The 26,970-nt window shown below is 45.4% G+C and overlaps 1 protein-coding gene and 1 long non-coding RNA gene across 2 annotated transcripts; one reads left to right on the top strand and one right to left on the bottom strand.

Moving 5' to 3' along the window:
* Positions 1-26,489, top strand: LOC131513610 (zinc finger and SCAN domain-containing protein 31-like). The gene is made up of 6 exons (XM_058732727.1): positions 1-334; positions 1,359-1,477; positions 13,986-14,443; positions 14,572-14,719; positions 22,948-24,033; positions 24,286-26,489. The coding sequence occupies exons 3-5, from the start codon at positions 14,045-14,047 to the stop codon at positions 23,886-23,888; spliced, it is 1,488 nt and encodes a 495-aa protein (XP_058588710.1). The 5' UTR covers positions 1-334; positions 1,359-1,477; positions 13,986-14,044; the 3' UTR covers positions 23,889-24,033; positions 24,286-26,489.
* Positions 1,257-3,497, bottom strand: LOC131513613 (uncharacterized). Its single transcript, XR_009262675.1, has 2 exons — positions 3,303-3,497; positions 1,257-3,062 (listed from the first exon to the last, which is right to left on the bottom strand). It is a non-coding gene; the product is annotated as an uncharacterized LOC131513613 (long non-coding RNA).
* Positions 26,490-26,970: the final 481 nt, after the last annotated feature.

Here is a 26,970-nt window from a genome sequence, read left to right as displayed (position 1 = left end):
GCAGTGGCTGCAGCCTTGGCTCCCGACCCTGAAAGAGCAGGAGCGCGCTTGGAGCCAAGAATGTGTGCTGTGCCGGAAGAACCCCCAACAACCAGGACGTAGCCACTGCTGCTCCTGACTTTGGGCGTTTCTGTTACCTGGGGACGCCTGCACCCTGGGAGGCCTCCGCCCCAACTCTAGGACCTCTGGCGGCAGTGGCGGATGTCCCGCCGAGGGGCAGATCCTGACCATCGTGCCCGCGGAGCTCCAGGCCCGGGTGTTAGAGCATCAGCCAGAGAGCAGGGAGGAGGCGGCGATCCCGTGGGGGCTTTGCAGAGAGAGCTCCACGAAACAGGTCGGCAGGCGTGATTAAATAAATGAATAGTCAGCCAAGGAGACAAGCATCCGTACAGCCGTGGGAGCAGGGTTGCGGAGCTTCAGGCTCCACTCGACCAGGCTACATGTACTGGTGCCTGCCTTACCTACCTTAATCCTTTATGCTTTCTTCCTTTCTTCCTTTCTTTTTCTTTTTCTTTCTTTCTTTCTTTCTTTCTTTCTTTCTTTCTTTCTTTCTTTCTTTCCTTCCTTCTTTCTTTCTTTCTTTCTTTCTTTCCTTCTTTCTTTCTTTCTTTCTTCCTTTCTTTCTTTCTCCCTTTCTTTCTTTCTCCCTTTCTTTCTTTTTCCCTTTCTTTTTCCCTTTCTTTCTTCCTTCCTTTCTTTCTTTCTTGATCCTTTCTGGTTTCTTTCTTTCTTCCTTCTTTCTTCCTTCCTTCCTTCCTTCCTTCCTTCCTTCCTTCCTTTCTTTCAACATTTATTCATTTTTTCAAGACAGCCCGAGTGGGTAGGGCGTGGGGACACAGAATCCGAAGCAGGCTCCAGGCTGGTCAGCACAGAGCTCCACAAGAGGACTCAAATGCACGAACCGGGGAGATCATGACCTGAGCCGAAGTTGGACTCTTAACCAACTGAACCACCCAGGCTCCTGATCTTTTCTGACTTCTTACTTCTTTTTTTTTTTTTTTTTTTTTTTTTTTTTGAGACAGAGAGAGACAGAGCATGAATGGGGGAGGGGCAGAGAGAGAGGGAGACACAGAATCGGAAACAGGCTCCAGGCTCCGAGCCATCAGCCCAGAGCCTGACGCGGGGCTCAAACTCACGGACCGTGAGATCGTGACCTGGCTGAAGTCGGACGCTTAACCGACTGCGCCACCCAGGCGCCCCAGACTTCTTACTTCTTGAAGGTGGAACAGACTGTGTGTGCATTTTGCTCTATTCTGTGCCTAGAGAGTTGTTCCCTGAGGTGTCTTTATAATCAGGTATTAATTCTGGTTCACTCATTGAGTCTTTCACAAACCCAACCATATCTTAATTGTTTCCAGGTTGTAGCCAGGACAGGTGGAATAGGAGTGTGTTCAGAATTTCCTCACCAGGCAGCACAGAAGCCACCAGCTATTCTAGGCCAAGAAACATGTAGCCTTCCAGGCCATTCGTGAACAAGGTAAGCGTCAGGATCCATCTTGAGAGAGGGTGGCTGAAAGCTGTGCCAGCTATCTAGGTTGAAAAGCATTCGGAACACCTGAAACAGAAACACGGTGCTGAATCCAACTGAGTATCTGTCCTCTCAAGTACAGCATTCCAGCTTGGGCAGCACTAGCAGAGGACGTGATACGGAATAACATAACGCTGTCGTCCCTATTATCTGACTCGTGAGGAAGCTGCACAGCATTCCTAACCTCACTGAACAACCTTTGCAGACTGCTCTCATAAAGTTTACGTAAAGCTATTTATGTTTTCATCCTATGTAACCATAGCCTAACCTCCACTGTACATTTAGTACTTGCTCTGTAAAGCAGAACTCACTCTTTTGTATTAAAATGACCTTTTCTGAATTTCCCAGGACCTTTGAAGCCATTTTGTACCTCTTTTCTGTTTCCTGTGATGGCAGCTACATCATCTGCCTCATCTTTCAGACTCATCGAACTCTGTTTGTTTGGTTTTTCCCTTGGTCCCTGCTGTCTTTAGTTAAAAAAGATTCTAAAATATCTTAGATTTCTCTTTTTAGTATTATCTCCTTATTGGCCCTGTTCCCTCTAGTACATTTGAATTTATCGTGACCATCAATTAAAAACAAATTTTTCAGGGCACCTAGGTGGCTCAGTTGGTAAAGTGTCCAAATTCGGCTCAGGTCATGATCTCACAGTTTGTGAGTTCAAGCCGTGCATTGGGCTCTGCACAGTCAGTGAGGGGATTCTCTGTCACTTTCTCTCTGCCCCTCCGCTGCTTGTGTGCACCTGCTCCCCCCACCCTGCCAATAAGTAAATAAACTTTAAAGAAAAAAAGAAAACAAATTACTTTTCTTTGTCACTTTCAACTGCGATCCCCAGACTTACTGCTTATTTTCATCATCATCTACTTTTGACACCCATTGTTACTCTCATTATTCAATCCAACTCTCTTTGATTGTTGCTCTATTTGTCTCTTTCCTTGCCCACTTCATCCCATAATTCTGTACCTACAGAATGGGAGAAAATGTTAAAACGCAGATGGGGTGCCTGGCTGACTCAGTTGGTAGAGCATGTGACTGTTGATCTCAGGGTCTTAAGTTCAAGCCCCACATTGGGCACAGAGCCTACCTTAAAAAATAAAACACAGGCAGAGGAGGCAAACATACATTTTCCCAAAGAAGACATACAGATGACCAAGAGATACAAATTATCAGAGAATTGCAAGTCAAAACCACAATGGGATGTTACCTCATGCCAGTGAGAATGACTGGTGTCAAAAGGACAAGAAAAAAAAAAAAAGACAAGAAATAATAAGTTGGTGAGGATGTGGAGAAAAGAGAATGCTCATGCACTGTTGGAGGGAATGTAAATTGGCGCAGTCACTCTGGAAAACAGTATGGAAGTTCCTCAAAAAATTAAAAATAGAACTACCCAGCAATTGCGCTACTAGTTATTTATCTCCATACAAGGGTCTGACATGGGGAAAAATTGCCATGTCAAGAGGAAAAGACCTTGAAGCTTTTCTCATGCTTCTTTCCGTAGCGTCCTTTTCCAAACATATTATCTGTTGAAAGAGACCTGAATTCTTTTTTTTTTTTTTTTTCAACGTTTTTTATTTATTTTGGGACAGAGAGAGACAGAGCATGAATGGGGGAGGGGCAGAGAGAGAGGGAGACACAGAATCAGAAACAGGCTCCAGGCTCCGAGCCATCAGCCCAGAGCCTGACGCGGGGCTCGAACTCACGGACCGCGAGATCGTGACCTGGCTGAAGTCGGACGCTTAACCGACTGCGCCACCCAGGCGCCCCTGAAAGAGACCTGAATTCTTAATGAAATTGCCTGAATATATAGCCCATTATTAGAGCTTCTTATGCACAGGGGTAGTCTGAGATGTTACCAGAGCTGAACTCCCCTGAAAAGCTCTCCCACATTTATTACATTCATAGGGTTTCTCTAATACTGAATAAGGCCAGTGCTTGCACTGGAAGCTTTCTCACATTCTTTACATTTCTTTTTAACTTTTTTTTTTTTTTTTTTTGAGAGACAGAACATGAGCAGGGGAGGGGCAGAGAGTCAGAAGGAGACACAGAATCTGAAGCAGACTCCAGGCTCTGAGCTGTCAGTACTGAGCCCAACGTGGGGCTCAAATTCACGAACTGCGAGATGATGACCTGAGCCGAAACCAACTGAACTACCCAGGCACCCGTCTTTACATTTCTTTTTAAGTTCATTTATTTTTGAGAGAGAGAGTGATCGGGGAGGGGCAAAGAGAGAGAGAATCCCAAGCAGGCTCCACGCTGTCAGCACAAAGCCCAACACAGGGCTCAAACTCAGAAACCTTGAGATCATGACCTAAGCCGAAATCCAGAGTTGAATGCTGAACGGACTGAGCCACCCACATGCCCTACATATTTTACGTTTACAGGGCTTCACTCTAGCATGGATTTTCAAGTGACCAGCAAGATGAAAGCATTGAATAAAGGTTTTCTCCCACTTACTGCAGTGATACAGTTTCTTCCCCAAGTGGGTTCTCTGATGTTCAGAAAGGGGGGAAAGCTGAATAAAGGCTTTCTCACACTCAGCATAGTTACAAGGTTTTTGTCCTGTGTTCCAGGAGAAATTTCTCCTACATTTATCACCTGTATGTTGGAAGACTTCTTCACAACTGCCTTCCCTGTAAGTCTCCCCATGGAGTCTCCTAGATATGCACTGCTTGCTTCAAAGGTGTGATACCTATGCAGTCACGCAGGGCCCTAGCACTCAGAAGGGTCCTACTTCCGGAAAGTCCTTAGCTTGGTTTAATATGCTATGTTGTCACAGTCTTGAGATTCTAAATTTTATCTTTGAACTCGTGTTCCATAAGTAAAGCAGAACAATAATGCATACACCTACGCAGAGCGTATGTCTTGCCTTCCCATTCAGGTGTAGCGTTTGTAATCCCCCAAGAACACAAAATTCCAGTGGACCCATGATTCATGGGAGTTAGTGAGATTCAAAGTAACTACGAAGGGGAGCAGAATAGGCTGCCCCAAAGTACGCCACCTGGCATGTGGATTTTTTTGAGCCAAAGGCAATCAAGACCCAGAAGACCAGGAAAATCATTTACCTCTCCATTAACTACCTAAGATAATTTAGATAGGGGGCCTGTACCAGAAAAGGAGCTATTACCAGACATAACTTTTTCATCTGAAAGACTTAACTGCATGCCATGGCAAATGTCTGATTACCAACATCTGCTCTTAGTGCCCTGTGAATTACCCTCCTACCCTTTGAAGTCCCAGGTCCCTGGCCCATTCCTTGACTCGGGATGGCACATAAACCTCAATTGCCCAGGGGTCTCATCTTTGGGATTCCTACATGCACGTAATTAAGTTTTTCTCCTGTTTGTCTATCTTATGTCAATTTAATTATTAGACTAACCCAAGAACGTCTGTAGAAGGAGGGAAACTTGGCCCCTACATTTACAAAGTAAGCTGTTACATGTACAGCTGAGTAGCTGGGGTGCTGACAGACAGGTGAGACCATACTTTCTTGCTGGAACCACAATTTGTTTATAATTCAGAATGCTGGCAAATGGCAGGGTCTAAGAAACAGGAAGAAGAAACCCCACCACGTTCTTATTTGTGTTACTTCTCCGGGCTAGGCAGCCGCTTACTACAAATGATGGCAGGAAGCAAAAGGGAAGAGAGCAACCCGATGACCCTTTCTTTTTCTTCCTCCTTACTCATCGAAAGCTAAAGGTAGAGGGATCCCTGGGGGGCTCAGTCAGTCACGGTTTGTGAGTTTGAGCCCCACACTGGGCTCTTTGCTGACAGCTCAGAGCCTGGAACCTGCTTCAGATTCTGTGCCTCCTCTCTCTGCCCCTCCCCCACTCACACTCTGTGTCTCTCAAAAATAAACAAACAAACAAACAAAGCTAAAGGTAGAGTTCTGGTAGAATGTGTACCTGTAAGGAAGCAAGGAGTCACCTTTGTACGGTGTTACTACAGATCTGAAATACATATGCACATAGGAGCTACAAGATATTAATTGTGTGTGATTTGATAATTCCAGCTGCTTTTATACTTGCATTTAAAACTGGCATTGTACTGGGGTGGGGGGTGGAGGGGCCTGGCTGGCTCTGTTGGTAGAGCACGGGACTTTTTTTAAGTAATCTCTACCCCCAATGCGGGGCTCGAACCCACGACCCTGAGATCAAGAGTCACATGCTCTACTGACTGAACCAGCTAGGTGCCCCACATCTCTTAATCTTGGGGTCATTGAGTTCAGGCCCCACGTTGGCCATGGAGCCAAAATGAAATGAGATGAAATGAAATGAAAATTTAAAAACTAAATAAAACTGACAGCGTACAATATTAAGGTGAACAGCAAAACTCAAAATTTTAATTTTTATTTACTTAAAATAACATTAAATTTAAAAAAACACAACTGGTGAGTTATAAGACAGCAGATGGTGAAAGACAAAAAGGTTTTATATTTAATATCTTTAACAATATGTTTTTCCTGCTTTTTGAACAAGGGGCCTCACATTTTCATTTTGCACTAGCCCTGCAAATTATTTAGCTGGTACTGCCTATGTGGATGTATTTCTCTAAATATTTGCTTCTTTAGAGCAAACTTCTTATTGGTACTATTTCTGTCACCTGAAGTAAAAAGACAGAACTTATTATCTGAGAGAGACACCTAAGGGAAAGAGCAAAGGATGATTTAATCATGTCCCAGACTGGGTACCATGGGTTAACCTAAATCAAGCACAGGTAACCGGGTCAGTTCATGGGAGATAACACACAGCAGAGATCCAGGACACAGATGAGAACAACAGATTTTTGGCAGTAATGACAGTAAAATTATGAGAGCATTAAAGAGTTATACCATATATAAAGCACCTTTGAAAGAGACCTTCATTTCACCTCATAATTCATTCCTTTAAGGTAGATCTTATTTTCGTCCCTCATTTAGAGGTGAAGAAACAGAAGTTCATAGAGGTTAAGAAACTCACCTGTAGTGATTTAGAATATAACCACAAATTCTTTGGCACAACTCCATCTACAAGATGGAGCCTAATTTCCCTCCCCTTGAGTCTTGACTGAATCTAGTGACATACATCCAAAAAATCAGAATATGGTGGAAGTGGCGGTATGAAACTAGCTCATAGGAGGCACTGCAGCCTCCTCGGTCTTTCCCTTAGATCACTCATTTTGGGAGAAACCAGCTGCCATACTGTGAGGACACTCGGGCAACCCCATGGAGAGGTCCACGTGTTAAAGAACTGAGACATCCTGCCAATAGTCATGTGAGCGAAGCAACTTGAAAGCAAATCCTTAGGTTTCTTCATATAAGTGCAGCCCGGCCAACATCTTGACTGCTACCTCTTTTTTTTTTTTAACGTTTATTTATTTTTGAGAGAAAAGGTGAGTGGGTAAGAGAGAGGGAGACAGAGGATCCCAGGATCCAAAGCGGGCTCCATGCTGACAGCAGTGAGCCACGTGCAGGGCTCAGACTCACGAACCATGAGATCACGACCTGAGCCAAAGTCAGACACTCAACCAACTGAGCCATCTAGGCACCTTTTGAGAATACCCTTTGAGAATCCTCACCTCTTGAGAATACCCTGAACCAGAACATTCTGCTAAGCCCCTTCAAATTCCTGACCCACAGAAATCAGGGGTTTGTGTTAAGATGGTACATTTTGGGGTAATTTGTTACATAGCAATAAACGTGGAGAGGAAATGACCACACTAGGAATCTTTACAGAAAGAATAAAGAGCATTGTCTGCTGGTGCATTGTCCCTAAAATGTCTGCTAAGTCACAGACCCCAGTACCAGATATTCTGACCCCAAATCCTATTTCTTTACTAGATTATTCTACCCATTATAAGGATGAGAAAAGAATGAGAAGAGAATCAAAGGAAAATGTGGAATTGGAAGTTGAATGAACACAAATAGGAGAGAATTAATGAGACCTATGAGGTGTTAGAGTAAATCCATCACCAAGAATCAGTGAAACATTATTAGAGGGACTGAGGAGGGAGAGACCATGAACTGGAAAAAGTGGGGACAACAGCCATTGATAATCACATGCTCCAATAGGGTCACCTAGGTGGCTCAGTTGGTTAAGCATCTGGCTCTTGGTTTCGGCTCAGGTTGTGATCTCAAGGTTCATGAGTTGAAGAGCCACATTGGGCTCCACACTGACAGTGTAGAGCCTGCTAGGGATTCTGTCTCCCTCTCTGTCCCTCCCTTACTCATGCTAGCGCACACATGCTCTCGCTCTCTCTGTCTCTCTCTCTCAAAATAAATAAACTTTAAAGAACTTACCAAACTCAACATCCAAAAAACCTAGTCCAGTGAGGAAATGGGCAGAAGACATGAATAGACAATTTCCCAAAGAAGACATCCAGATGGCCAACTGACACATGAAAAAATGCTCAACGTCACCCATCATCAGGGAAATACAAATCAAAACCAAAATGAGATATCACCTCACACCCATCAGAATGGCTAAAATTAACAACTCAGGAAACAATAGGTGTTGGTGAGGATGTGGAGAAAGGGGAACCCTTTTGCACTATTGGTAGGAATGCAAACTGGTGCAGCCACCCTGGAAAACAGAATGGAGGTTCCTCAAAAGATTAAAACTAGAACTACCCTACGACCCAGCAGTTGTACTATAGTTATTTATCCAAAGGATACAGGAGTGCTGGTTCAGAGGGAAACATGCACCCCAATGTTTATAGCAGCATTATCAACAATAGCCAAATTATGGAAAGAGCCCAAATGCCCATCAACTGATGAATGGATAAAGAAGATGTGGTGTATATATATACACAATGGAATACTACCAGGCGATGAAAAAGAATGAAGTCTTGTATTTGCAACAACGTGGATGGAGCTAGAGGGTATTCTACGCGAAGTAAGAGAAAGACGAATATCATGATTTCACTCGTGGAATCTGAGAAACACAACAGATGAGCATAGGAGAAGGGAAGGAAAAATAAGATAAAAACAGAAGAAGGCAAACCATAAGAGACTCTTAAATACAGAGAACAAACAGGATTGCTGGAGGAAGAGGGTTGGGGGATGGGTTAAATGGGTGATGGGCATTAAGGAGGGCATTTTTGGGGTGAGCATTGGGTGTCAGATGTAAGAGATGAATCACTGACTTCTATTCCTGAAGGCAAGACTACACTGTATGTTAACTAACTTGAATTTAAATTTAAAAAACTCAATAAATACATTTTTAAAATAATAATATGCTCCAATAGAAATCTGAGAACAGCAGAACGAACAGTTCAATAAAAACCAGGGGAAAGTTTCATTCAGTACGGAAGATGGTGCCGAAACAAGCCATGGTCAGAGTTGTTACTAAGGGGGAGGGAGCCAGATCTACAGTGATTTGGGAATGTACTAAATACAGGAGATCCTCAACACTTCAAGTCAGCACGAGGGACTTCAAGCATCCATGTCTCCATTTCTCATTTAACAGAGTCACAGATACCTTAACACTGGAGTGTGAGAAGTTATTAAGCCAGTGAGAGAGTCCAGTTTCCACATTTCAATAAGCTATTACTATTCTCTGCTGATTCAGTAAGTCTCATTAAGGCTGAGGAGTTTACTTAAGTGTTTCAGTTACATTTTAGTAAGTTTTATGGAGGCCATACACAGATCACTCAATTTTCTAAGTTCTTGCTCCCTAGATGATTCTCCTTCCCTGTTCTAAGGCCCACCCACTGTCCGTTTAAAGTTCAATGACTCCCATGAAAACTTCACTGACCACCCCAGGCCAGAATAAAAGTATCCATTGTTTTACTTCCTGACTACACCTTTAACAAATAAAAAATGGGTGTCAGAAGTACTCTGGAGAGATGCTCTGGCCAAAGGTGAATTCTGCTCTTATCCCTTTCTGGTAGCACACTGAATCTCTGCGATTCGTGGCATAGTTGGCTTTCCATAAGCCAGAGTTGGAAACTCTAAGACTTGTGGTCCACTATTCTCTTTAAAAGACATTTCATGTCTAAGGCAATAAGGTAGGACCTGGAGAAAATTGGATCCAGTTGAGCTTGTGAGGGAACCACACTGGGAATTGGAAATAGAACTTCAGAAAATACATCACAAGTAGTGTAACCAAGGGACACAGAACAGCAGACCCAGGAACCTGAAGCCCAAGTACAGGAAAGCAGATAGCAAAGAGTAAGAGACAGACTTGGAACCACAGAGGTTTTAGCTCAGTAATGATCTACTCATTCCAGTTTTGCACCCTTGTGCACCTCAACTGTCCTACCCCGATTATAGCTCTTTTCTTATCCGGTGTCTAGAACGTCAAACTCCTTCCCTAAAACTTCCTAGTACACCCATTTCCTCCACATTGTGGATGCTTCTTGTGCACACAGGCTTGGAGCTCTTTGGACAGGATGGTCAAGAACTACTTAAGCAGCAGCACCTTTAGAATCTGCTCCTTAATGTGTATCTTGAACCACAGCCACTAACAGCAAAGTTCCTGGAGTTGACTCAGGGGCCCAGGCATTCATTTCCCACTAACATTACTACCTAGCGCACTGGCAAAAGTTCTGGTCAATAGACTTACTCCATTGTTGCCAGGATTCTTGCACCCTAGTCTGGCCCCCTTCTTTTATTAATAGGGGTTAGTTGGCTTTTGGAGACTGTATCTTAGAGGTCAAGGTTACTAACCCCTTTAACTCCTTAGCCATCATGATCTTGAATGGATCTGTGGTTCAGAAATATTCTTCTGAATCTTTTGGGAGAATTCCTAATGCAGAGAAAACTTAACATTTCCCAGATACAATTGTCACATACCCTAGTTTTGTATAAGACTTCATTACAACACCACAAAATAAAATCTTGTTCTCAGGCTTAGGTAATGCTTTTGTAAAGCTATACAGATAGCTTTTCCTACCTTTTCCCTCCACAATGTCCTCAAATTTTTCAGGCTTTAATATCAACCAACCAACTAAAAACCTATTTGTTAAGCATCTGCATACAAACTCAGCAGATAATAAAAAGGAAGATTAAGATATATCCCTGTCATCTAGATGCTGATAATCTTCCGGAAATAATACTTCTGCCCCAGGAAGAGAAAGTCTTTGGTGAGGACAGACTGGGTACCGGATAAGAAAGAGAACAGAATTTAAAAGGAAGAAAGCAAAATCAAAGAAAAGCAATCAAATCCCAGCTAACAGTTCTCTGTCTTGCAGCAACTGGCTCAGGCACAGAGGATTTAGAATTGCTGAGAGAGAAAGCCAGAGAAGATGTGCTTTCCTTCTCTAACCTCTTTCCCCACCAGGGCAGGTGCTCATTCTCACACATCTCAAGCTCTGGAATACCCTCAACACCAGCCCCCCTGTTAATGCCATCAGTCTTCAGTTCAATCATAACCATGTTTTCAATATATCTCAGTTTTTACAAGGGCGACTGCTTTGTCACAGATCATCTATGTTTGCCTGCTCAACACTGAAGTCCTATTCATTTGTTCCCTTTTAGGCAGGTTCTCTGCTAGTCCTTTAGCAAAAGCACCTAGGTGCTTCTCTGCCTCCCACTCCACCCACCAACTTAACCTCCAAAGTGGAAGCTTTTTGTATTAGCTGCAGCCCAACATCTGTTAAATTTTTCCAGTACCCTGTTTTCTGCCTGGGATTCCGATTTTCTTAACCCTTTTGTAGTGTCTGTGTCATTCATTCTCTGTACCAGTCACCCAGGGGTTAAAACCCCTGGAACAAATGAACTCCCCTTCTGCAGAAGCTCAGTAACACAAAAATGAGCATAGCCTCAAGGAGCTCACTGCCTAGAACAGGGCAGTAAGGATTCTTACCTAGAGGTAAGAAATTCAGTTCCTAAGCGATTTTTACTGCAGTCCGTATAAAAACGTCAAGTTACTAAGAGTTGTAATAGCAATGCGGTATGAAGTACTATCACCTCCAGTTTGTAGAGGCAGTGAGTTTAGTTTAACTAATAGTCGGAGAACTCGGGATTCCGACCCCCTACCAGAAGCTGTTGTGCACTGGGCCGACCAAGCTTGGGCCGAGAGCCCTCGTGGAACCCTGTCTTCCTGGCACATAACTGGTACTGAGCAGCTCGCAGCAACACTACACCGTCTGGGCATTCAGTTCTACCCAACACATTTCAAAGGGCCCTGTAGCGGTTTTATCTTGAAATGTCAGTACGTACAGTAAGTCCAGAAATCACGTCTCTTTAACGCGAGCACAGGGGTCTCCGGCTGTGCGGCACCGAGCGCGGCCACACGGTAGGGAACCCAGCGCGGAGCGGAGTCCCTCGCGTGCAGGCCACACCGGGCGGCTCGAGCAAGTCCCCACGCCGCGAGCAAGACGCACGACAGCGCTCCGCACGCTGAGGAAGCCCCCTCAGCTTCCCCTCCGACGGCCGTCCTGCTGCTGAGCCAAGTGTCTGCCTGGGAGGTGTATCAACGTTCACAGCACTCGGCTCGGAGAGCAGAGGACGCGGCCGGGGAGGCAGGCTCCTGGGAGGGCGAGGCGGCGGCGCTCGATCCCCTTAACACCGGGAGGGTCACGAAGCAAATTCCCACAGGCCCCAACCTCCCGGGCGGGCTGCCGGCTCCCCGCCCCTGCAAGTGCCTGAGGGCCGCGCCCTGCCTCCAGGATCCACTCCGTCACCTCCCGGCGCCCCGCCCCTTCATGCACCGGCACCTCACGTCCCGCCCCCTCGCGCCCCGACGCCCCGCCCCTCACGTCCCGGCGCCCCGCCCCTCATGCCCCGAAGCCCCGCCCCCTCGCGTCCCGGCCCCGCAATTTCCCGGCTCGCCTGCTCCCCGCCTGAGCGCCGGGAGTGGTCGCCGCCGCCGCAGGCGTGAGCGGACGGTCGGGGGCCGCCGGAAGCGACGCCGGCCGGGTGGGATTCGCGGGCGCACATCTCCGGCGGCACGGCCGCCTTCCCCCGGCCCGGTTAAGGCTCGCGTCCGGAGAACGCCGTACCGCGACCGGGGACTCCCAGGTCGGCAAGGGGGGGTAGGGAAGAGTCCCCCTGCCCGGCAGGGTCTGTGAGGACCACCCTGGCCTGAGGGGACCGCTGCGGTTGCTCGTGGACGCGGTGCCGGCGGGGCCGGGCGACCGGGTGACGGGAAAGGTGTTTGCGGTCCGGCTGCTCAGCTCCCCGCGGGATCTTCCTCTTCGGAAGGTGTCAACTCCTAGAAGTCCCTGTGTCCTTTATTCTGAATGATCCCTACAACGGAGAACCCCCTAAATCCATCGTTAGGGCGGGGGAGGTGGGAAGGGTGTAAAGGATGCCCAGTGGGGCAGGTGTTCGGCAGGCGACAGACGGCCTCCTTGTGGGCCTGAGCCCTGTGCCCAGAGAGCGGGGCGGGGCTGCGCGGGGCGGGGCTCCCGAGAGGACCCGCTCCCCGCCGGGACTGCGGCCCTCATCGAGGACTCACCGGGGGCCAGGCTCCGAGTTACTGCCGGCCGTACGCGCTCCAAATCACCCTACCCACGTTGTCCTGTTACCGGGCCGTGGTTGTGTAAGATGTTAACCAGGGGAAGCTGGGTGAAGGTGCAGGGACTTTTCTGTTCCATTTTTGGAAATTTTCTTTAAAGGTATTCCAAAGTAATACGTTTAAAAAAAGGTAAGATATGTTTACAGAGGGCGAAATACAGGTTTAGAGAGGTTAAGCCATACGCATAAGAGAACACGACAGGATTCAAGCCCAGGTCCCTCACCACTGCCCACCGTGCCCGTGAATTAGTCCACATTCACTTAAACGCACAGGCCCTGCCACCACGTGGAAAACAAACCATCTGCACCCACACAGCCTACTGCCTGCATTAAGGTGATTTTACTATTCATTTGTCTTCACTAGATGGGACACTTTCATTCCGCTGTCTTTATCAACATGACATTACTATTCCAGGAAATTCTTGCCCTATAAGATAAAGTCGCAAATAATAGTATTTACTTCAAGAAATAACCCCTCAAAAAATCCACTTAAATGAATCTCAGCTTTCAATGGATAAGATCCAGACTTTTTGAAACCCTCAACTCAAAACTTTCACCTCTAAACTGTCGTGTCATGATCCTTGCCCAATCTTTATCCTGCCTCAAGAAATGTGCCTTACACTCCCAAAACCTCATAAAAATCCTGACTTTGCCTTCCTCCCTGGGAGATTTACTAAGACTCTGCCAAGGTAGTGCTAGTACTCATAGCAATAAATTCAGTTTGGTATTATCAATTATTTTGGCATTATTTTTGGAAAGCAGAGATCCAACAATATTCTCAGTATTATCAAAAATGCTGTTTGACAAACATTCCTTATGTTTGGAAAAAGGTTTGAATTATTTTAAACATATTTTTTCAATTCTCTTTAATTTTGGGTGGAGCCTTCTTTGTCTTCTGAACAGAAACTTTAGACTTAGTGAGTCATGTATTTAATCAATGAGCGCGCGCGTGTGTGTGTGTGTGTGTGCATGTGTGTCTATGTGTGTCTATCTTCTTAACAGTGGTTTTTGTAACCTCAGGAGTGTGTCCTGAAAGGTAACACACTTGTTGCCCCCCGCCTCTGACTATCGGAGCTGGAATGGCTGGAGTACTCCTTCCACGGCCTCCTGAGGAGTCAGAGGGACTCTTCGGAGTAAACAACAAAAAATGGCCTGCCAAGGTTCAGGCGACTGGCCCACAGTGGAGCAGCCCAAACCACCAGGAGGTATTCCGCCAGCGCTTCCGACAGTTCTGCTACAAGGAGACCCCTGGGCCCCGTGAGGCCTTGAGCCAGCTCTGGGTGTTCTGCTGTGAGTGGTTAAGGCCTGAGATACGCACCAAGGAGCAGATGTTGGACTTGGTGGTGCTGGAGCAGTTCCTGACCATCCTGCCCGAGGAGCTCCAGGCCTGGGTGCGGGAGCATCACCCGGAGAGTGGGGAGCAGGCCGTGGCTGTGCTGGAGGATCTGGAGAAGGAACTGGATGAACCAGGCCAGCAGGTAGAAAAAGGGCCTGTGCTCAGTGCGGGGATGGTTGGGCGCGGGCATCAGGCTGATCCTTTGTGGGCTCTTGGGATCATGTACACTGTGGGCCCTTCAGATGCCCAGACGAGCCTGCTTGTTCTCAGGTTTCAACCCAGACCTGTGCACAGGAAGTGCTTTCTGAGACATCGGTGCCTCTGGATCCAGCTAAGGAAGCAACATATCTCCAGCCTCAACCCATGGAGATCCAGCTTAAGGGTGAATCTCAGGACCCTCAACACCAACAGGACTGTGGTTAGTGTTGACACTTGGGGCGTATGGCTCCCCTGGAGACCTTAGAATCATTCATCATTCAATAAATACATGTCGAATACTTATTACGTGCTGGGCACCATGCAAGGCGGTAGGTATAGTGAACAAAGCAGACGGGATTCTGGCTTTCACGGATCTTACAATAGTCTGGTGACAGAGGCATTAAATAAACACACAAATGAATGTACCATAACAGACTGCATATGGGGGAAGAAGGTAGAGAAAGCCTTTTTGAGGAAGTAATATGGGAGCTAAATCCTAAAAGTAGAAACTAGCCACAGACGGAAAAGCAAGGCAGGCCTAACAGCATGTGCAAAACCAAGTGGGAAAGAACTGGGTTTGAAAGAAGGCCAGAGTGACTGGAACATGAAGAGACAGAAGAGCAGAGAGAAGGCCGTCAGGGGCCAGAACACAGGGCTGTGTGGGACCAGGTAAGGAGTCCATACATCTTTAACTTTACTGTGTGTAAGACCCACCTCTGGGTCCTGCGAGAATCCCAGCCCTAGGAAATGCTCAGTAAAGGTGAGCGATGAAGTCCAAGCAGGGGGATAACACAGGATCAGAGATCAGCTCCTTGGCTGAGAGGAGCAGTGCCAACAAGGTGGTCAGAACAAAGTGAGAGCCTGAGAAATTGTGCATTCCTCGCCCGCTTGCTCTCTGTTTTGGTTTTTGATTAGGAACTAACAGGTGCTGCGTAAGCTGGACATTAGCCAGATTGGAGAAGGAGAAGAAAGACCACTTTGAAGACTTGCTGTAGCTTAAGTCAACATTGTGAGGGCCAAAAGTAGGGCAGTTTTGAATGGTGATGGAAGGAAGGGAGGGATGAAGAGAGGTCACTTGTCCTAAAGCCCTGGGAGGTGCTGGAAAGACAACAGAGTTGCTCTCACTCCTCTCCTGGCTGGAACAAGGAATCCAGGGTTCAGAGTTGGAGCATTCGTACATCTCATGGGTGGAAGTGACGCCCACTCTTCCCAAGGGAAAATGGAGTGCCATTGTTAGAAATAGTGTCTACACAACATGAGTTATGCTTTCTCTTTGTTGTCTTCTTTGTTATGCTGAGGGAAGACTTTTAAAGGATGCAGGGTACTTCTTACATATAGGTAGGAGTGTATGAAATTCATGTTTTCCAAATTAAGGTGTTTGACATAGGGTTTTCCTAAAGAACTGAAGCTTGCTGTGTGAAGGTCAAAACTTTATTGTATTAGCCAATTAATGGGCATTTTACCCATATGTGTAACAAATTCTTGTAAACTGAACAGAGCCTGTCCTTTTCTTGAAGATATAAGCTGATCATTGTGATTAATGATTCAGGCCTGCGGATCACTGCTGCTCTTGGAGACTTTTGGGTAGGAAGGGCCGGCAGCTTGTATCCTAAAATGACACCAGACTATCATGCCAGTAAATGGCAGATGTGCGGTTTAAATATAGTCTGTCTCCGGGACCCGTGTTCTTAATTCCTGAGTACTGTTGGGGTATAAAAATGAGGAAGATGGAAAGTTATAGGAAATGAAACTGAAAAGGTAGGCAGAGACATTTTTAACCTTCACTGTGCATCTGGATGACTTTAAAAATATATAAGTGCCTGGGCCCCACCCTCAGAAATTGGCTTTCAGTTGGACTGCGGTGAGGCCCGAGCATGGACTTTTTTTTTTTTTTTTTCCAACCCTCCAGGTGATTTGCATGTGTAGCCAGCTAAAGTCAAGAACCCAGTGGATCACGAAGGGCTTATATACTCAACAGATGAGTTTAGGTTTTATTCTGTGGGGAAATTAAAGTTCGATATTCAGAACTTTTAAGTCCTTGGGCAGTTTCAAAATTTGGTAATTTAAACTCTAAGTGTGGTACGTACAATCTACAAATGGCATGTGAAGTCAGAATAATTTTTAAAACAGTACAAAACTGCACACTTCAGTACAGCCACTGTAGATGTTGGGATAGTGTGGGCCATCTGATCACACAGCTCCTGGAAAGTAAATGGCTGTAGTCACCTGAATTCTAAGTTCTGCTAAGGAGCACAGTTTCTTGAATAAACCATGTCTTCAAGTCTCTGTAAAGAAGTCTGATAGCAACAAAGTCAGTATCGGTGTACATCCCTTAGACCACTTTGGAAAACCTCCCATGGGATTAATTATACAATGAGAGCACGTGACTTGTTTTTAGTGTTTGCTTATTGATTTTGAGAGAAAGAGAAGGCGTGGGGGAGGGGCAGAGAGTGAGAGCATCTCCAGCAGGCTCCACACTGTCAGTGCCGACCCTGACACAGGGCTTGAACTCATGAACCGTGAGATCAAGACCTGAGCCGAAATGAAGTCGGACATTTAACCGACTGAGCCACCCAGGCACCCCAAAACCAGTGTAGTTTTAAAATGTGAAATCAGGGGCACCTGGGTGGCTCAGTCTGTTAAACGGCCAAATCTTGATTTCGACTCGGGTCATCATCTCACGGTTGCTGAGTTCCAGCCCCACATCAAGCCTGCTTGGGAATCTGCCTCCCTCTCTCTCTGCCCCTCCCGCCACTCACCCTCTATCTCCAAAATAAACAAAAGTCAACTTTAAAAATAAAATGCGAAATCAATTTTTTTCATAGGAAGTTTATGAGATTTCCTGACATATCAGTTATCGAGGCAACATTCTCTCACATCCCTTTCCTGTGGGTTCGGTCTTCCTGAAGTTCATTCTTTAATAACTACTTCAGGCGCTTTGTGTGTAGACTTCTCTTTGCTTATCTGAAAACACCCTAATTTTGCCCTCCCTTTCTAATCCCAGTTCAGCTAGAGTAAAATTCGGAATGACAGGTTTTTTCCTCAGGTTTTGAAGGTTCTGCTGGTCCTGCCGCCTCTAGTAGCTACTCTTGTAACTGCTGTAATTCGCTAGCAAAAGGCTCCTGTCAGTCTCAATGCTTTTGTGACATTTTTAGGAATTCCATCTTTTCTTATTAGTAGTGTTTACATTTACTCTTAACCTTTATAAGATGAAGTGTCACTAAAAAGCGTGTCCTGTTAGGGTTTTATTTTTACTCATCTTCCTTTGCCCATAAATGCCCTGTTGCTCTAAGGACCCTTGTTTTTCTTCAGTTCTGGAAAATTCTCAGCTATCAGTTCTTTAAATAATGTGGGTTTTTGTTTTTGTTTTATTCCTTACGTATTTTCTTCTGGAACTCCCAGAACACACTGGTTAGGACCTATTTATCATCTGTTCATTTTGCTTAACTGCTTTTTCACATCTATTATGTCTTTGTCTCTGTGGTGCATCCCAGGGGAGCCCTGTTATGTTCCAGTTTATTCTCTCGGACTCTGGTTTATCCACTTTAAAAATCTCTATCCAGTTTTTATACTGTCTACTCTTGTTCCATTTTTGCTGATTTTACTTCCTAACTCTGTGTTTATGTGATGTGGATACTATGACATCAGTTATCTGTTTTAGGGATCTTTAATCTTTTCAGGATTTTTGATGAGAATAATTTCATCTGGGTTGAATTCATGTTCCAAGTGATGACTTCGTTAATCCTCTTTCCTAGCATTCCATTCACGTTTTGAAATTTTCATGTCTGGGTCCATTTTGAGTTCCTTCCGATCTGCTTCACACTCTTCCCTCCCTTAGCAATTCTCTCATTACCTGTGCCCCACTCCCACCCCAGAACCGGGGCTCCAGTGTCATGCGGGGAAACACAGACCATCAGTGTCATCACAGGTGTCCCCACAGGGTTGTTGGCCGCCGTGCTGTCCACGTGCTTGTGTGTGTGTCTGTGTCCCACCCAGACTCTGGCACGAGCTGTGAGCTAGAACCTGGCCCATGGCTTCCACTGTAGCTCCCATTCTGTGGTGTTGTTCCCTTTCTGGTCCACAGAGATGTTTGTCTCGTTTTTTTAGCACAGACTTGTTTTAGAGTAATTTTTATTTTTATCACTCCATGTATGTATGTGTAGATGAAGTGTGAAGTCGCTGTGTTGTCCTGACTAAAAAGCACACCATTTTCCCCAACCTTTTTTAGTGGGTTAGAAATTATGTTTCTGTACTATGCTTTTTCTTTTCCTTCTTTTTTTGTTTTGGCGTTGATTCATTTTTGAGAGACAGAAAGAGAACGTAAGCAGGGGTGGGGCAGAGAGAGAGGGAGACACAGAATCCAAAGCAGGTTCCAGGCTCTGAGCTGTCAGCACAGAGCCCAATGCAGGACTCAAACTCATGAACTGTGAGATCATGACCTGAGCTGAAATTAGATGCTTAACTGACTGAGCCACTCAGGTGCCCCACCTATGCTATGCTTTTTGATAATAATCCATAAGTTTTCTTCTCATGCTGATATGAATTTTAGTTCTATTATATGTGCAGTGATGTTTTGGATCTCATCTAGAGTACATTTTATATTTGCTTATGGCTTTAAAAGACCATGTTCTTGCATAAATGTGTACTTTGTGTAATTTTCCTTTGAATTCTGCACACAGATGTATCTAAGGTAGATGTAACATAAGGTTTTAAAGTGCCCCAAAACTTTACGATAACCACATATAACCAGTGACATGAGATTTTTGTTTTGTCACCCGTGTGGCAGGGTGGTCTGGTGAGTAATGATCGCAGGCCCTGGTCCTAAAAGCTGGCCCGGGAAAAGGCTCCTATCACTCTGGGCAGCTTGCTTCTCTGCTCCACCTCATCTCTGGGTTTTTGCCCTTCATACGTGGATGCCCTGACCCCCATGACGGCTGTCACCCTCCTCAGCAGGGGGCCAGTGAGAGATCTCACATCTACTGTTAGACCTTGGCTCCTTCCCACCCTGCTCCCAGAGTCTCCTTAGTTGACCCATTTGGGCACATTTGGCCAGTGCCTCTGCCTAGGGTTAGGTCTGCCCTTCACTCTGGGTCCTAAAATGGGGTTACTTTCACAGAGAATCTGCCTTGAGTGGGACAGTCTCACTGTTTTCCAGAAACTGTCAACCACTGAGGAAGTGGCCACATCTCCCACCCTGGAGGAGTGTGGTCATTGGGATGCTGCTCGAGTCACGTCTGTAGGAGACACAGGCAGGGCAGTTATGGGAGCATGCCTTCCCTGGGTCAGGTCGGTGGGAGAGTCTAGGTCTGTTAAAAGACGCTTCTCTGTGTTGGTGACTATTTACCTGGGGCGTCTCAAATGACCCACAGAGCGGAGCTTCAGGATTGACAGACTCCCAGGTTTTGGGATTTTCTTTTTGTTTTGTTTTTTTTAATTTAACTTCATTTTTTATTTTTTTTAAATTTACATCCAAATTAGTTAGTATATAGTGAAGCAATGATTTCAGTAGGTTCCTTAATGCCCCTTACCCGTTTAGCCCATCCCCCCTCCCACAACCCCTCCAGCAACCCTCAGTTCGTTCTCCATATTTATGAGTCTCTTTTGTTTTGTCCCCCTCCCTGTTTTTATATTATTTTTATTTCCCTTCCCTTATGTTCATCTGATTTGTCTCTTAAAGTCCTCATATGAGTGAAGTCATATGATTTTTGTCTTTCTCTGACTGACTAATTTCACTTAGCATAATACCCTCCAGTTCCATCCACGTAGTCGCAAATGGCAAGATTTCATTCTTTTTGATTGCCGAGTAATACTCCATTGTATATACATACCACATTTTCTTTATCCATTCATCCATCGAAGGACATTTGGGCTCTTTCCATACTTTGGCTATTGTTGATAGTGCTGCTGTAAACATTGGAATGCATGTGTCCCTTCGAAACAGCCCACCTGTATCCCTTGGATAAATACCTAGTAGTGCAATTACTGGGTCTTAGGATAGTTCTATTTTTAATATGTTGAGTAACCTCTATACTGTTTTCCAGAGTGGCTGCACCAGATTGCAATCCGATCAACAGTGCAAAAGATATTCTTTCTCCACATCCTCGCCAACATCTGTTGTTGACTGATTTGTTAATGTTAGCCGTTCTGACAGGTGTAAGGTGGTATCTCATTGTGGTTTTGATTTGTATTTCCCTGACGATGAGTGATGTTGAGCGTTTTTTCACGTGTCGGTTGGCCATCTGGATGTCTTCTTTGGAAAAGCGGCTATTCATGTCTTTTGCCCTTTTCTTCACTGGATTATTTGTTTTTTGGGTGTTGAGTTTGATGAGTTCTTTATAGATTTTGTATACTAACTCTTTATCTGGTATGTCATTTGCAAATATCTTCTCCCATTCTGTCGGTTGCCTTTTAGTTTTGCTGATTGTTTCCTTCGCTGTGCAGAAGCTTTTTATTTTGATGAGGTCCCAATAGTTCATTTTTGCTTTTGTTTCCCTTGCCTCCGGAGACATGTTGAGTAAGAAGTTGCTGTGGCCAAGATCCAAGAGGTTTTTGCCTGCTTTCTCCTCGAGGATTTTGATGGCTTCCTGTCTTACCTTGAGGTCTTTCATCCATTTTGAGTTTATTTTTGTGTCTGGTGTAAGAAAGTGGTCCAGGTTCATTCTTCTGCATGTCGCTGTCCAGTTTTCCCAGCACCACTTGCTAAAGAGACTGTCTTTATTCCATTGGATAGTCTTTCCTGCTTTGTCAAAGATGAGTTGCCCATACGTTTGTGGGTCCATTTCTGGGTTCTCTGTTCTATTCCACTGATCTGAGTGTCTGTTCTTGTGCCAGTACCATACTGTCTTCATGATTACAGCTGTGTAGTGTAGCTTGAAGTCTGGGATTATGATGCTTCCTGCTTTGGTTTTATTTTTCAAGATCGCTTTGGCTATTCAGGGTCTTTTCTGGTTCCATACAAATTTTAGGATTATTTGTTCTAGCTCTGTGAAGAATGCTGGTGTTACTTTGATAGGGATCGCGTTGAATATGTAGATTGCTTTGGGTAGTGTCGACATTTTAACAATATTTGTTCTTCCTATCCAGGAGCATGGAATCTTTTTCCATTTCCTTGTGTCTTCTTCAATTTCTTTCATCAGCTTTCTGTAGTTTTCAGTGTATAGGTTTTTCACCTCTTTGGTTAGATTTATTCTTAGGTATTTTATGGTTTTTGGTGCAACTGTAAATGGGATCGATTCCTTGATTTCTCTTTCTGTCACTTCATTGTTGATGTATAGGAATGCAACCGATTTCTGTGCATTGATTTTATATTCTGCAACTTTGCTGAATTCATGAATCAGTTCTTGCAGTTTTTTGGTGGAATCTTTTGGGTTTTCCATATAGAGTATCATGTCATCTGCGAAGAGTGAAAGTTTGACCTCCTCTTGGCCGATTTGGATGCGTTTTATTTCTTTGTGTTGTCTGATTGCAGAGGCGAAGACTCCCAATACTATGTTGAATAACAGTGGCGAGAGTGGACATCCCTGTCTTGTTCCTGACCTTAGGGGAGAGCTCTCAGTTTTTCCCCATTTGGATGATATTAACGTTGGGTCCTTCATATATGGCTTTTATGATATCGAGGTATGATCCTTCTATCCCTACTTTCTTGAGGGTTTTTATCCAGAAAGGATGCTGTATTTTGTCAAATGCTTTCTCTGCATGTATTGAGAGGATCATATGGTTCTTGTCATTTCTTTTATTGATGTGACGAGTCACGTTAATTGTTTTGAGGATATTGAACCAGCCCTGCATCCCAGGTATAAATCCCACTTGGTCATAGTGAATACTTTTTTTAATGTATTGTTGGATCCGGTTGGCTAATATCTTTTGAAGATTTTTACATCCATGTTCATCAGGGCAGACTCCCAGGTTTTTCTTTGCAAGAAGAGTAGTCATGTCTTTGGGGCCACATCAGTTTCTGTCTGTCCCCACATGATAATATCCTATTGTGCCCCATATGTCCAGACATGCTTGTTCTGCGTATTTGGAAATAGGATACTTTTCTGTGCTCTGACCCCTCATTTTTCAGTACTCCAGGGGCCTTCATGGCCCCCTGCATGGAGCTGCTTCTCAGCTCCACATCAGCACCGGCCCCCTGGCAGCTTCCCTCCTCTCACAGCCCTGTGCCTTCGTCCATCTCGACCCCACTTTGGCCTTCCCTCGGAACCCACTGTCCTCTCAGATCCTCTCCTGTTATTGACTTACACCCCACTGACCATCTCCGTCTGCACAAGCCATGCCTGGCCAGTGCAGCCACTGCTGGTCCCTCTTCCTTTGCCTTCCCCCACTGTCTTCCTCACATGGTGTGGAACAATTGTGTTGGTATAGTTAGGCTGTGTACTTGTAGTAGATGTGTTTAATTTTACTTCCTGTATGTTTCAGTGATGTTTGAAATCTCTCCTTTTGTTTCAGATGACGTAATCAGAATTGAGAAAGGAGAATCGATTCAAAAGCAGGAGCTTACCATAGATACAGAGTCTCCAAAAAAGTCACCTGGCCAAATCAACGGAAAAGTCCCTCATTGTGAAGAAACCCGAGAACATGAAGGACAGACAAAGAGATATCAGAGAAATTCTTCCACCGAGAGAAGATATGAGTGTGACGAGTGTGGGAGAAGATTCACTCAAAACTCAAGCCTCATTAGACATAAGAGAATCCACACTGGAGACAGACCCTATTCGTGTAACGTGTGCGGCAAAACCTTCATCCAGAGTTCCCAACTTATTGACCATCAGAGAATACATAACCGATTAAAACCATATCAGTGTGATGAGTGTGGAAAAGCCTTTTATTACAGTTCACACCTTGTTCAGCATCAAAGGACCCACACTGGAGAAAAACCTTTCCAGTGCGGTGAGTGTGGGAAAGCCTTTCACTACAGCTCCGGCCTCGTTCGGCACCAGAGGACCCACACGGGAGAGAAGCCCTACCAGTGTCACGTCTGTGGAAAGGCTTTCTGTCTGAGCTCGCACCTGATTCAGCACCAGCGCGTGCACACTGGGGAGAAGCCGTACCAGTGCAGCGAGTGTGGGAAAAGCTTCAGCCAGAGCTCAGGCCTCTTCCATCACCACAGGATCCACAGTGGGGAGAAGCCGTATGAATGTGATGAGTGTGGAAAGGCCTTCAGTCACAGCTCAGCCCTGGTTGGGCACCAGCGAATCCACAGTGGAGAGAGGCCCTATGAGTGTGACGTGTGCGGGAAGGCGTTCAGTTATAGCTCCCATCTTCTGGGACATCGAAGGATCCACACTGGGGAGAAGCCCTATGAGTGTGACGTGTGCGGGAAAGCTTTCCGGCGGAGCTCGCACCTCCTGGTACATCAGCGAATCCACATCGTAGAGAAGCCCTGGTGATGTCAGCAATGGTGCAGAATTATCCATCCGCACTTTCCTGCAGAACGCCAGATAGGGACGTCTCCGTGATGGAGAAGTAGGGAATTCTGTGATCACCATTGCGGTTTCCCCTGTCATTTGAAAATACTTCTGGAGGGGCGCCTGGGTGGCGCAGTCAGTTAAGCGTCCGACTTCAGCCAGGTCACGATCTCGCCGTCCGTGAGTTCGAGCCCCGCGTCAGGCTCTGGGCTGATGGCTCGGAGCCTGGAGCCTGTTTCCGATTCTGTGTCTCCCTCTCTCTCTGCCCCTCCCCCGTTCATGCTCTGTCTCTCTCTGTCCCAAAAATAAATAAAAAACGTTGAAAAAAAAAATTTAAAAAAAAAAAAAAAAAAGAAAATACTTCTGGAGGCTGAAAGAGGCAATCACCTGATAGCTTGCCAAACAAGCATGTCGTCTGATGACCTGGGACCTTGGAGGGGCTCATTCCACATCCTCAGACTTTCCTCCTCGAAGCAGGGGCCAGGAGATCTCTATAATCCGTTAGATATGTCCCCAGGGTGCTAGAGATGCTGCTATTCCCTCCCCTGCCTCCTTTCCTGTTTTCTTTGGAGTTGGAGTGATGATCTTGTCTGAAGTGTGAGTTTAGAGTTACTTGATTTACATTTTTAAGAATCCTGAATTTTTGGTTAGCTTGATAAAAGACCTCAGCCTATCGGTTGTCTACACTAAAAACATAAATACAAAAACCACTTTGTAATTTGGGATAAACGTTTGGGTGGGTAGGAAGGTTCCATGGGATGGAGCAGGAGGGTTGATCACACATCCGGTGACCTTTCATAGCTTCCACCAGAGATGTCAAACAGGCCAGGGCGCTGTATTTGGCTCGCATGTGCGTTTTTCCCACATAGTATGTTTTGTGATAACATGAAATTATTTCAACTTTTAAAAATCTGGAGATTTCACATCGAATCTGACTTTCCAGATTCTCTCACAAAAACGCATGATGTGGCAATACTAGATGCCACCTTCCCACGAGGCAGGAGTTGACTGGAGCAGATTATCACCCACTGCGGATGGACACAGTCCACTACCACACAGCGACCTGGGCTCCCTGACCACCCGCTGCTCCCCCTACCTGTGCGAGCCCTGCCCTGCTCTCCGTGCTTCTCAGGACCACCTTGCCACCAAAACACTGCACTTTAGCTTTAGGCGCTGGCCCCCAAGAAGATTTTCTCTGAAGAAAAGGCTTTCTGCTAACAAAAGCTTGAAGATTTACTATAAAAGATTTAAGGAGCACCTGGGTGGCTTAGTCAGTCGGACATCTGACTCCTGATCTCCGCTCAGGTCTTGATCTCAGGGTAGTGAGTTCAAGCCCCTTCTTGGGCACTGCGCTGGGCATGAAGCCTACTTAAATAAACAAATTTAAAAATGTATACTTGAGCACCTGAAGGTAAAGGAAAGCCACGGTAAAATTTTCCTTAGATAGAATGTACAGGTACTTACCACAGTCAACTGTGATGGCTTCTAGCCAGACCTGTGGAGACTAGTTCTTCCTGTGAGATGAAAACCGCATGCTGATGGGAGTCAACACTAACGTTGGCGTGAACAGGCTCAGGGCCCAAAGCAGAGGTGCAGCTGAGGGAGAGAAGCTCAAGATCTGACGCCACAGGGGCGGCAAGGCCGTGGAATGAGGCCCAAATGGGAGAGTGGGGAGAGGATGAGGCCCAAATGGGAGAGTGGGAAGAAAAAGCTACGAATAAGGGAGGGTCAGGGATGAACAGGGAAGGAGAAAGGTCAGAGACACAAGAAAAACCAACCGCAAACAGGAAGTGGAAGCAAAGGCAGTGAAAACGTGGAAGACCTGGAGGCTGAAGCCCTCAGTATTAATCCACCCTTCATTTCTATGCCTTGGAGGTCAAATCCCTGGTAATGAAAGACCCGTACCCAATCTCAGCTCACTGCGGTTTGTACCGCGCCCCGGGCCCTGTGTGGGCCTCTGGGTGATGGGACACAGGACACCTGTGTCCTATGGAAAAGCCATGTTCTACGGCTTCTTAGCAAAGCCAGCCAAGCAGAAGGACTCTCCCCAGGAGAAGGAAGACATTCTTGGCCTCTGTGGGAAGCGGGTGATTTGCCCATTCCTCCTAAAAAGGAAAAAGTGCGTTGTGAGATAGCAGTACCCATCTTATACTAAATAAATGATGTGGCAAAATGAAAAGTCCTTTGCAGACTGTGACAATCATGGCTATTATTTGTTGGAACAGCAGTTGTGTCCAGCATCTTGTATCTCATGTCAGCATCCCAACTCTTCTGTAAGGTACGATTTAGTATCTTAAACAGTATGTAGATGTGATTTATTCTTACGAAGGGCTTATAATAAAATGAAGTTTTTACTATGTTTAAATGTTAAGCAGCCTATACAAGTATTTTTAAAATATGATAATATGTAAAACAGTCTTAAAATATTAAAAATTGGAAATAACAAAATATCAACAGTGTATTTAGGTCATGAAAAGGGAGTGATTCTCACCTTTCTACTCTGTATATTCCAGATGAAAACATTAGAATTCATCATACACATGCGGTAAATACTTTTTAAAAATTAAAATATTACAGAATTGAGCCTTTCTGGAGATGATTCTTTGGTAGCTTTTTCAATTATTTCCTTTAGGATTGGTTTATTAGGTTTTTCTACTTTTTTTTTTTTTTTTTTTTTTTAAGTAATCCCTACACCCACCGTGGGGCTCAAAACTGCATCGCTGAGATCAAGAGTCGTATGCTCCACTGACTGAGCCAACAAGGTGCTCCTAGATTTTTCCACTACTTTTTTTTTTTTTTTTTTTTTTTTTTTGAGAGAGAGAGAGAGAGCCATGCACATGAGTGGGAGAGGGGCAGAGAGAGAGAGAGAGAGACTGAGAATGCCAAGCAGGCTCCACACTGTCAGCACAGAGCCTGCTTCAGGGCTTGAACTCAAAAACTGTGAGATCATGACCTGAGTCGAAATCAAGAGCCTGCTTCAGGGCTTGAACTCAAGAACTGTGAGATCATGACCTGAGTCGAAATCAAGAGTCGGATGCTTAACTAGCAGCTACCCAGGCACCCT

Source organism: Neofelis nebulosa, chromosome 6 (assembly GCF_028018385.1).
Source record: "Neofelis nebulosa isolate mNeoNeb1 chromosome 6, mNeoNeb1.pri, whole genome shotgun sequence".
NCBI lineage: Eukaryota > Metazoa > Chordata > Mammalia > Carnivora > Felidae > Neofelis > Neofelis nebulosa.
Note: the sequence above shows the minus strand (reverse complement) of the source record. Positions and strands in the feature narration are given on the sequence as shown.

Bases quoted from the DNA above. Each gene is read 5' to 3' on its own strand.
- LOC131513610 (XM_058732727.1), top strand. From the start codon at position 14,045: ATGGCTGGAGTACTCCTTCCACGGCCTCCTGAGGAGTCAGAGGGACTC. The intron at 14,444-14,571 runs GTAGAAAAAGGG...GCTTGTTCTCAG, and splicing joins TGGATGAACCAGGCCAGCAG to GTTTCAACCCAGACCTGTGC. The intron at 14,720-22,947 runs GTTAGTGTTGAC...CTTTTGTTTCAG, and splicing joins TCAACACCAACAGGACTGTG to ATGACGTAATCAGAATTGAG.